The 12,629-nt window shown below is 26.9% G+C and overlaps 2 protein-coding genes across 5 annotated transcripts in view; both read right to left on the reverse strand.

The window, feature by feature from the left end:
• Window positions 1-42: 42 nt before the first annotated feature.
• LOC123258582 (keratin, type I cytoskeletal 9-like) lies at window positions 43-2,563 on the reverse strand. The gene is made up of 3 exons (XM_044718690.1): window positions 2,204-2,563; window positions 2,065-2,119; window positions 43-1,370 (listed from the first exon to the last, which is right to left on the reverse strand). Exons 1-3 carry the CDS (start codon window positions 2,210-2,212, stop codon window positions 58-60), a joined length of 1,377 nt encoding a protein of 458 aa, XP_044574625.1. The 5' UTR covers window positions 2,213-2,563; the 3' UTR covers window positions 43-57.
• Window positions 2,564-10,896: 8,333 nt separating this feature from the next.
• The window catches only part of LOC123259626 (nephrin-like), a 206,606-nt gene continuing 204,873 nt past the window's right edge, over window positions 10,897-12,629 (reverse strand). For 3 of the 4 annotated variants that reach the window (XM_044720231.1, XM_044720232.1, XM_044720230.1), the window contains exon 18: window positions 10,897-12,240. In XM_044720231.1, the coding sequence (XP_044576166.1) occupies window positions 11,810-12,240 (431 nt within the window). In that variant the 3' untranslated portion in view covers window positions 10,897-11,809. The remainder of the gene's footprint in view (window positions 12,241-12,629) is intronic. The other variant, XM_044720233.1, reaches the window with a different exon arrangement.

The following is a 12,629-nucleotide window of genomic DNA, read 5'->3' on the forward strand; positions in this document are numbered from 1 at the left end:
TTTTAAAAATAAATAAATAAATAAAACATTAATAATAACAATAATTTATAACCAAAATCAATATCCAAAATAAGACCCAGTCGCAGAAGAAGCTGCCGCAGGAGCATGGTGATGTCCAACAGAACCTGAGTATCCTAACGACGAAGTGTGACCGGCATGACTTGGATAGTTCCCACTGTTAAAATGATTCGTGGATCCCGCAGAGTACGGCCCCGCACTCCTCACCTTGTAACCACCAGCGCCAGCAAACATTCCTCCGGAAAATCCTCCTCCTGTCTCCGGATGCATCAAATGACTCGGTCCAGCACCACCGGCGTCTTTTATAATTACGAATTTGTTTCCCACTTTGGGACCAAATGAACCCGAGAAAAATGAAGACGGACTTTTGACAAATGTCGGGTTAACGCTTGAAGCAGCACCAAGTAAAAATGAGGGTATATTGCGATGAACCGGAGAGGAAGGTCCGCCTCCATGGATGAAATTTCCCGGACCACTACCGTGATTGCTTAAGTAATTAACTGACGATCCAGAGTAACGAGGTCCGTCGTTGAACCCGTGCGATCCCGGGTAATTTAAACCAGGTCCTCCATGGCTGCCGTGATTTGTCAAAGCAGCTGGGCTAGGCAATCCTGGTCCTCCATGCCTTCCACCGGAGTAAGCACCAATGTGTCCAGGGTACGAATTCAAATGATTCGATGCTGGGTAATTGGGATGCGGATTAGAAAGAAATTTCATCCCCGAACCTATTCCGTAGTAGCCGTTGTGACCATGAGGGTGACTTTTGGGATTAAAAGCAGAAACTTTCGGGCCAAAACCGCCCGCAGAGGATGAAGATGATGATGCACCGTAAGAGTTGTAGTCAATCGAGTTGTGGTCAGCACCAATAGAATGACTAGCATAATTTGATAATGATTGAGATCCATGCCCGGTACTCCCGTAACTGCTGTCCGAGGACCCCGAGTATGGATTAACGTCCGTAGATGTGTATATGTCATTGGAATTAGTATTAGTATTGGTATTTGTGTATGGACTGGAGATACTATTTATGTTATCGGTATTAGAGGACGAGTACCCGGTGGCAAGTCCCTGAGTGTTATCGTCACTTCCACTGGTAGAGTGGCCGCCAGTCGATGTTGAGTACCGATGAGATCCGGCTCCTCCGTAACTACCGCTACTCGTTAATTGATCCGTTAAGTCCGCGTGGGTGTCTTTTGATAACGATGATAGTGATGATGATCCTTGTGAGGATGATGATGGTGATGATGATGATCTTTGCGAGGATCCTGATGATGATAGACCGACGAACCCTCCCGATGTACTATAGCTTCCTGGATTGTAATCGCGGCTTCGTGTTCCCACTGTGTAACCAGCTATAATGGGAAGAAAAGAAGAAGAAGAAAAATTAGAGAACGTTTAAGTAAAAATGAAGTTTGCTTTTTTTACATTTAATTGACTGATAATAGGTAATGTTAATATTACTTTTGATTTATTTTATAACGGTTACTATGCACTAGTTGGTAATGGAAATAAAATTCTGCAGCCTTGATGATTTAGAAGAGATTCTACTGAGCATGAAATAAAATACACGGCCTTTCCAATTTGCAAGTGATATCTAGTAACTCGCGAGTAAGAGAAGTTATTCTGGGAGAAAGTCGTAAAAAGTCAGATGTAATTTCCACGTTTGTTTTTTTTTCTTATCTTATTTTCTTTTTATTAGTTACATTGTTGTTGTTTTCTTTTCAGCGTTATTATTTTTTGTATTTATTATAACATTTGGTTTTCTAATCCTTCGGCATGAAGCTAACTTTGCGAACCCGGTGATGCATGCCATCGAACATGTGTGTCATGCATAACGTTACATATTACAAAGAAAGTAGAACACTCATTTTTCTATCTAGTTGGTAGGAATCTTTTATCCTCAATATTCAAGTTCACCGTTTCTATGCTTATTATCTATTCACGATACTAATTAAATAATTTACCCACTTAACTTTTTTTCTCATTTTCAACATAAATTTATATTTTTTTTTTCTATTAATAAGTTATTTTATTATAAATACTTACCACTAACAGTGAGGCAATGAGAAGTCATTAAATATGACGAAACAATTAATAATATCTACAAAACAAAAAAATAAAAATAAATTTAAAAAAAATCAAATTTTTAATTGAAAGAAAAAAATTAAGCAATTAAAATACTCACTCGCAACATTTTCACTGTTAAAAATTTTTACATAAATAAAAAAAGTTATAAATAAATTTAAATAAAGGATAAAAATATTTCTTTTTTGTTTATAAATAATAAATAAAATTTATTGTCCCGTGGTGTAAAGGACGGGGTTTGTACACAAACTGGCTAGCGAACAGTTTCCCAGGTGATTTTATACTACAAGTAATCCCTTCTTATTTCACGAGAAGGTAAAAGCAATCTTCTTGTAATCAAGTACGCCAGGACATTGGCTACAATTTAACCATATACACGCTCAGTTTAATGTTATAGTGTAAAGTGCAATGTATTGGGGAGAAAAAGTTTGTTATGTTTATTTTCAAACATTGACCGGATTTTATCTGAGCTATTCTTACTTCCTATGATATGATAATAAAAATTATGCATAATAAACATTTATAAATTAGTTAAAACGTAATATAGTTAACCTTTTTTTTCCAATAACAAACCGTATAATTTTCATTCTAATTAATTTTTTTTTATTAAAATTATAATTAATATTTTTTATTGAAAATTTATAATACTGAAAACAGAAATTAATAATTTTTTTTTAAATATAATAATTTATTGTAGACAAAATATTTGAAAATTTTCCACTTTTAATTATTTCAATTCTTTAAGCATTAATATTTTTAGTTTTTTTTCTTTCGAATGATTTACCTTAAAAAAATTTCGAATTATCAATTTTTGAAAATTTTAGTATCAAAATTTTTTTTCGTCATGATTTTGCAATGTTAAAAATTGTTGGAAAGTAAATATAAAATTTTTATAAAATTAATTTAATTTCTTTCTTTGATAATTGTTTAATTGAAACAATATAATTCTCTATCGTACTTATACTGTTTGTTTATTTGATTAGTCAACTCTTGATGAGAAAATAGTACTTTCCTTTTTTTTTTTTAAAGACGGATTAAAAGAATATTAAATAGACTTTAATTTAAATGTGAGAGTAAAATATAGATGACTGTTTGTATTTCAATGTTTTAATTCGCAGTAAATAAATGTTTGTGAATACAAATGATCAAATTCACTATTTAAAATGAAAGTTTTAGTTTTTTTGTGAAGATAAATCTTTCTGATAAGATTGTTGTTAGAGATTCTCAGAACGCAATGTGACTACAGATAACTTCTACTTATATGAAAACCCTGAGCCAGTATTCATTAATTCTATCGACGTAGGCTCGATTTACCGGTACGGGTCAAATCTGTTAAAAAACATACTTTTTTTTTATTGTTACCTTTTACCTTTTCTTACTTTTCTTTCATTTTACGCTTATTATTATGAGTATTATTATTATTATTATTATTATTTATATACCTTATTTCTTCGATGTAAGAATATACAAGATGTCTGCTTATAAAAAAAAACATTTGATAACTTCTTTATTGTATGAACTCATAAAGTTATTCCATATATTATTAGTCTTAAATTTCAATTTTAATACCTATAATATATATTATTTAAGATTTTTTTATTCCAAAATATTGTAAGCCTCATAAATGATGAAATATTTTTAAATTTCTCTGACTACTGCGTTTTATGATATTGTGCTCAGTTGAAATTCATAAAAGCGCCTTGACTTATTGGCCGTAAAAACAGCGGAAATCAATTTTGATGCAAACGCAAAGCTTGTAAAAAGAAAGCTCAATTTATAGACTTAGTTTTGAGAAATTTTTAGTAGAACATTGAATTTCCGAGTAAAAGTTATCCCGCTGTTTTTTTGTTATCGGTTATATTTATTAAGTTACATGATTAATAGTAATTAATAAAATTTTTTCGCTGTTACTTCAATAGGAAATCGAATTTTTACGAGCGCCAGTATTGTAATTAGATTGCAGCATTGCTGCTACTGGGGTCTTTTTTTTTGTTTGGCAAAGTCTACATATTAGACTGTAAAAAAATTGATCGGTTTATTTGGAACTTTCTTATGTATAGTATAGTTTTGTGATGTTGGGATTCAATAAACGTACGTGTAGTATCATGATAAGATGAGCATTCAAATACTTAAATGGATCTTATTTGACGAAATTAAATTAAAATGAAAAAAATTTAGCAAAAACATTCCACATGTAAAAATTTAAAAAAAATTATGTGCAAATTTTTTTAAATATCCTTTTTTATAATAATCGATTGGTTATAAAAATTCCAAGAATTGTTAGATGTTTGCTAATTTCAGTATTATAAATTTTTATTTTAAGGATTTTTACACTTAAATTTGGTATCATCTGAAAAGTCCTTAATCTGACTTTTTGATTTTTCACGATTTTATATATTTTTTTAGTAATACAGTCAGACCTCGTTATAAAACTACTTGCTATTTCATCTATGAACCAGGCATCGTGGCAGCTTGAGAAAGAAACTAATAGTCTTATAACGAGGTGCGACTGTACTCAATTTTTTGTGTTAATTAAAAGGAACTCAAGTTCACGGAGAAACGTTGAATAGTTTTTTGGTTTTATAAGTTTGTTCCCCTCTTTCCATTTTATATTAAATTATTGGTAATTGATCTTGTGATAGCAATATGATTTTTTTAAGTTATTTCAAAAGTATCTAAACTATGTATATTATGATTAAGAATATCGAAAAATCATTAAATCAAGGTGTTCTTTACGCTTAGTTCGTAGTTTTCGACAATCACAAAGTAACTACAGGATGTTAGTATTTTTTAATTAGGTTTAACTTCAAAATTAAATTTGATTAGAGACTGAAAGTCACTCACTCAGACGACGACATAGCTAATTAATCAATAGCATTGATAATTTTTAACGATTATTATCAGCGAATCTTAGGTGATACTGTATATTATATAAGGTACCCGCGGGTAATAAGGCCTAAGTGATAGAAATGATATTTAAAATAACCGCTTCCGCTAAAGGCTTCTCTAGTAGAAGCGTCTAGCATAGAAATATCGCTATAAGTTTATCAAGTCCCTATACAACGTTCCCTGTCTTCTATATTTCATCATCCGTCATATGCTAAAGTAGCGCAGAAGAATTCCTAAAAAACGGTTTGAGTAATTGGTAAACATTTTTTATAATTTTATATTTAATAATTTAAAATCATTGTTCTAATTTTTATCAACATCTTAAAAAGTATTTTTGCTAAATTTAAGTGATGATTGATCTCTAATACAAATTTTATTAAGTATAGTATAACTATTTCCAGTATGTTTAACCCGCAGGCCTTATTACCCTACCGTAGTTAAATAAGGCCTATTCGCAAGGTTTTTGAAAAAATTTAATTTTGTGTTTGTTTATGGTGAAAATTACCATTACTCAATTATATTTTATGGCTAATGTATTGATATAAAAATTAATGATATATTTCAATAATTAAATGCAATATTTTCGATTTTTTTCAAAATCTCCCTTAGCTAGGCCTTATTACCCGCCAGTACCTTATTTGAAAATTCTGCCAATTTACATTAAATTCATGTATTTTTTATAAATTTTATAATGTAATTTTATTATAAATAAATAAATAAATATGTATAAATATTTTTCACTTAAATTTCTTTCGTAACATTTTCGAAAACTTTTCTTCGGTAAAATCAACCTGAGAGTAAATATGAAAAGAGCGAGTAGAAGTTATAGTAATCATCACGCAGGCTTTAATAACTCGAGTTACCTTCTAAATAAAAAGTGGGAGTGAAAATGAATTAATGTATGGTATTTTAACAAATATATATATATCCTTTCAAGAGAAGATGACAAGTGGAGCGCGTTAATATTCACCCAATGGAAAGAATCTGCTCTGTTTTATTTATTTTTATTATTAAAAAACTATAAAAAATTGTAATTTAATGCTTGAATTATTTCAATATTAACTTTTTTTGATATCCCATCGTCAATAAGAGAAGAGACAAATTTCAATTGCCATTAAAAAGAAGACAAAAACAAAATTAACTCACTAGATTAGTGGATAATTATCTTGCTCGTTTACATTAATTAGCTAGGATGTTCCTAGGAACTGAGCTGGAACAGAACTGGTCGAAAACCGCCATTCTACCGCTACTTTAATTAATTTATCGGTAAATATTTGGATACTCGGATATCGGAAATGGATTAAGTGATAAATAAAAATGATATTAAAATAAATAATAATTATTTTCATGTCTACATTTAATATTAATTAAAAAAGAAAACAATAAGAAATGATGTACAGATAAATTACGTACAATAAACAATGCACATAATAGTTAACTATTAAAAAAATAAGTCTTAAAATAATAGAAACAATAAAAATAATGATAATAATTAAATGAAATAATATAGTTGTAACTTATAATGAATTAATAATATAAAATACTCGTAATACGTCACTTAGATGGTTAACCTATTCCTTAATCGTGTTATCTAATATACAATGATTGAGTTTTATTTATTTTTTTTTATTAGTATTATTTATTTATTTTTATTTTATTTAAACATACTTATCTTGGATTTTTTAGACACTCAAGTGTACAATACGATGGAGATTCTTAATCACTACATTCATGTTTATTTCTCATTACTTTGGTTTTAAATTAAAGACTAGTCTGCTGAGCTTCACTCTGTCTCCATGCGTAATTTAAAATAAGTGTAAGTATACAAACGAAACAATTAATTGTAATTACTAAAATAATACAAATTATTGAGCTGAATTAAATTTTTACATTTATTTTATTTTTATATTTATATTCACGTTTATTTTTATATTTATATCGACACACATACGCAATTAAATTTATTATAAAATTTTTTTTTAAGATAATTGATTTATTTTTATTTATATTTTTAAAATTAGCGAAACTCGTTGATTTCACTCTTGTTTTTTATCACAAAAGGCAGGAATAATTTGGCAGTAACTTAATAATATTTTTTAAAATCAATATCAAATCAACAAACTAATTATTAGTGTGTTCATTTTTTGTTATTTATATGTTATAATTATAAGTTATTATTATAATTGTTGTTTTTTTTTGTTTTCGTGTATAAAAAAACTAAATTGCGATATCGAGAATGCAGAGAGATTGTCGAGTGATACAGAGATGACAGGCGAAGCACACAGAGTAATGTACCATTTAGAATCGGAAATGGAATTTAGAATTAGAATGTAAAAATACTATATATATTTACAATTATATATTAATTAATTAAATTATTAATTATACAATCTGTAGTAAAATTGTCTTTTATAACAAATTAAATAATTTTAATAATTATGAATATTCGATAAATACTTTTATATTAACTGGATCAAAGTGAATCTGTCTTTGTTTATATTATTTTTAATTTCTTTGATTAAAAAATTTACGAATAAATCATTTTAATAATTAATTATAACAGACAATTTTATTACAGTAACATTTATGCTGATGACAAAGAGTATTAAATTATTTTTTACGATACGTTGTTATTTATAATGGAGAACATTCTTTAACATGTGTACATTGTACTCAAAAACAGTGATTGCTCCTATATAAGTGATGACAAAAAATCTTTAGCTGATAATCATTACACTCAACACTTAATTCACGTTAATAAATTTTTTTTCTTATTTTTCATATCATCGTAATGTTTATTGAGTAATGTATATTTATTTTATTTATCGAATCATTCAATTCAACTTTACATTCATTTAAATAAAAAAGGTTTCATTCTTGTTGTTTTTTTTTGTTTCTTTTATAGTTGGCACATAAATGGAAGCAACATACCATACAAAGGTATGTGTAAAATAAAAATTTACCAAAAAAAAAGTTATCATTAGGACTTGTTTGTATTTTTACTAGTATTTATTATAATTTATAATATAATATTTATTTAATTTACGGTGAAAAATTTCATTGTAAAAAATTCTAATGTAAATAAAAAAATATTTATTCGTTAAAAAAAAAATATTTAAAAAATGAATAGTTTGTATTTCTTAAAGTGTAAGAGATTAATAAGTATAAAAAACAACATAAGAATGTTACAAAGATATTCTATGAGAAAAGCTCCATCATTCGTATGTTTAAAAAATTCTCTCTCTCTCTCTTTTATACTTTTAGCCTTGATATAATTCGTTATTTATATTTTCAATTAATTTTCATATCTATCTAACTTTTTTTTTTTAATATATATATTTACACTATTTACATACATTAAAACGATTAATTACTTTTAAATTTTATCATTAATTTATCTCTAATTATTCATTAATAGTTAATTGTATTTTCATACCTTAATGATTGTATAATTAGGATTGACTATACCTTACAATAATCAACGGAATAATAGTGATAATAATAATTAATAATATAATCAATAGTATCAATAATAATAAATGAAAAATATTTTAAACATATCATGCCAATCAGATGGTATCTCCATCTCCAAGGTACCATTCTGGACGAATAACGGTCCGTTATTAAATTAATTAATATTTTTTAAAAATTAATTATTAACATTTCTAGCACTTTGATGAGCAAATACTTTGGAGATTACACAATCTATAACTTTATTCGTACCTTTCAATTATATCTTTATCTTTCACGCTAATTAGGATATTAATTTAATATTTTTCCATTTCATAGTAATTAATCAATTAATTGATCACTTTATTATTTAAGTATTAAGTATAGACAATTTTTATTTTTCTTTATCAATTACAAATATAAAACATGTATATGTAAATAGAATTCTTAATTATGCGCGAACATGTTCTCTAATTGAGCATACGTGAATGTTTTTTTTTTTTTTTTTTTTTTTTTTTTTTTTTTTTTTAAGGGTTTTATGAGTTTTTATCAGTCTAAGCCGATCAGTGCGGCTCCACACACAACAGCATAACAATACACGTTATTATTTAATTATTTTCTTTATCTGTTTTAATAATAATAGTAATAGGAATTATATATAAGCCTGTGTATCTACTGTAACAAATAATTGCAATAATTAAATATTTTTTTTTTATTTTTATATTTTATTAATCTTCATAAAATTTTTTAAAAATACTTTGTGCATAAAATACACTATTTTTATTTATTTAATAATAAACAATTTTAAGACTCGAAATTTTTATTGAAAATTAATTTATTGTAATTTTGATTAAGAAATTTTATAATTAATTAATAAAAAAAAAATAATTAGTTAAAACAAATTTAACGGTAAGTAATTGACAGATATTAAAATTAGCCATTAAAAATAATGTATTTTATGCAACAATTAGTATTAAATATCAATAAATGTAACTTATTAAATTTTAGAACAAATTTTATTATTTTTTCTTTCAAAAATATATACGCCGACTAATAAATATTTAGGCTTCATTCCATTAATTTTAATTTTCAATAAACAAAATCACGCATTGATTTTTAATTTTATTTAAATATAACGCTAATAAATTTTGAACGTACTCGTAATAATAAAATTTAATATTCAATGCCTTAGCAAATATTCCTGACTATTTAAATGTATATTTATTTATTAATAGCGTATATTCAATAAACAAGAGACCCTCATATGTTCCATTATTTTTCACATGTCACGTTGTTATTTATTTAATGTTTTTGCAATCAATACTTAATTCATTAAATGAAATATTTATGATGCATTACGTTTCATTTATTTATTTACACAAGTTAATTTGTTATTCATTATTAGTATTCCTATTTAATATATCAAAGTAATATCAATAAAATGTCTCGATAAGCCAACGGTACCCACTTTTTTTTTATAAAATAATCTTATTTTTATAAATCAATAATAGTAAATTAATTATTATATCTACACTTATAAAAATTAATGTCTTTTATAAAATGGAATAAAATATATTAAATAAAAAAAATATCACCGTCCAGAGATTTTATTTTTATAATCCCATTTGTACGTAACTATCAATTTAATTTAAATTAACGACATTGTAAACTTAAAAATGTATTTAAAAAAGTTAATTTTTAGTTTTATTTCATTTATTGTAAGATTTCCAGGCAGTCGGTGAATAAGCACATTAACGTACCGAGGAAAGCGATAAATAAATAATTTATTGTAGGACATACGTATGTATATGTATATATACTATCAGACTTGATGAGAGGTTTAGGATTAAATATAACTACCTCGTTAAAATTTTTTTAAATAACCCACTCTGTAATTAAATGTATATACATTGACTAAGTGCGGCAGTGATAAATCCGTACTTTCTGCAACACCATTTAATCTTTTTTATTTTTATCAACAATTATGTAAAAAAAATATTTACTTTATTTATAGAAATGATAATTATTGTTGTTACTATGATTATTATTTTAGAAATATATAAGACGATCAGTGACTATTTCAGTTCTACTAAATTTTGCTTCTTTTTCAAAACTTGACACAAAAATAATTGAGATGTAACTATCGCTTTTGTATGACATATACAATGCTCTCTTCCCAATGTATTACAGTTTGTTTTGCTGATGTGGAAAAATTGAGATACAACTATAAAATACTTTAGAGAAAGAGCAACGTAAATATTTCATTATGACAATAATTATAAAAAAAAAATAAATAATGTTTTTATTCACTAGTGATTCAGATAAAATACATTTTTTTTAAGAAAATATTGAATTTAATAAAATTATTAAAAATATATCAATTTTAAAAAGTAACTAGATATATAATAAAAAGTAACATGTAAATATTGCTTTAGAATATAATAGGCATTAAATAAAAAGTCATCTCGGTACTTTTTAATATTCCAGTTATGAATAAAATGTAAAATAAAACTCATATAAAATTTTTTTTTCGACATGGGAATTTATATAAAACGATAGTCATATACGTGACTATACATATGCATGCATTGTAAGACGAATGATTTAATCAATTATCATTTCAATTTAATCGTTTAAATGGTTACCTTATTGTTGCATGATTTGTAATTCAAAATTTTTAATCTTCATATGATTATATATGCCTATAATTGATCGAAATTCATGTAACATTAAACATATATGACCGTGTATGACTAATTTTCCCAGACAGCCCAATTATTTATTAATTTTTCTTTTTACTCAATTTTCAATGCCAAGTTTTAGCACAATCAGTCATTAATAAAAAAAACTAAAATAATATTAGTAATAATTAATAATAATAAAAGTAATATTAATAAGTGGGTACTTGGTCTTTTCTACTTACAAATTATCCAAAAAATGGTTAATTTATAATTTATGCGAATAAAAAAAAATCTTATGTAAATAAATTTAAAAAATCAATTAAAACCGCATTGTATCAGCCGTAAGAGGATTATCTTATCAATATGTACAGGTATAATAGTTAATTGATTAATATGAAAGAGTTTGTTACGGTCGATGAGGATTGATATCAATCACACTAGTTGCACTGTTTTGTCTCTATATATATTATATATATCACACTCACTCAGTATATTGTTATATTATTATTTAAAATAATAATATTGTTAGTTCACTATGTTGCTGTTAAAAAAAATTAAAGTCGTGTAACCCGTTCAGAATGAGTTCGCGTCTCGGAGTTCGGCGTCGGTGAGTGGACAAGATGATGATTGTGGTGATGGTGGTGGTGGTAATGACCGATGCGGATGTCCGAGACGTCGGATGAATCTCAGACAAGATGTCCATCGATGTCAGAGTAATTAGGTGTTGAGGTGAAAGTTGACAATGGATGGCCGTGGGAGTGTACGGGGATTGGACCCGCACGTGCAAAAGTGATTGGCGGGGGTGGCACTGATGGGGGCTGGGGTGATTTCGTTCCTGCAGTCATTACAGTGACGTCGGGTGGGGGTACAGGACGCGGTAGTGTACGATTCCTCGTTAGTGTCCCGGTATTCGCTCCCGTGTGTAACACACCAACGTGGTGATGCCCGCTGCCAAGGGACGGATAATAAGCGCCTGGTCCGGGTTCGTTCAACACCGGCACCGGGCTAGGGTTCGTTTCATACCCCATATAGCGGCCACTGTCCATCTCCACACTGTAGAAATTTACGTCGCTGGGCGGGGCTGGACTGGGATTCCCGATGTAACTCGATTTCGAAACTGAAAATTTTTTCATTAGTTTTTTATGTTTTTATTCTCATATTTATCATGTATTAATTAACCCATTTTTTTTTTATACTGCTCAAGATTTTTTTTATTTAATAATTAATTTTAATACTAATCGTTTATATTAAAAAAATAACACTGATTTATTTAAAAATTTTTCGGAAATCAATTATAAATTTTCATACATTGAAGTGTTATTTGTAACAGAGTAAAAAGAATTGAATAATTTTTTTTTACAAAAATTCTCAATTGAAAAAATTTATTAAGTTCACAAAAAATATTTTTTTTCAAAATTGCATTCTCGTGTCAAAATATTCAACTCTTTTAATTAAATTTTAAATTAATAAAATCCTTGCATGAAGAGCACAAAATTTAATATTCAA

The sequence above is a fragment of the Cotesia glomerata genome, linkage group LG2 (assembly GCF_020080835.1).
Source record: "Cotesia glomerata isolate CgM1 linkage group LG2, MPM_Cglom_v2.3, whole genome shotgun sequence".
Classification (NCBI taxonomy): domain Eukaryota; kingdom Metazoa; phylum Arthropoda; class Insecta; order Hymenoptera; family Braconidae; genus Cotesia; species Cotesia glomerata.

Excerpts from the sequence above, each read along its gene's own strand:
- LOC123258582 (XM_044718690.1), bottom strand. Across the intron at positions 1,371-2,064 it reads TCATTGCCTCACTGTTAGTG|CTGGTTACACAGTGGGAACA; the intron begins GTAAGTATTTAT and ends TTCCCATTATAG.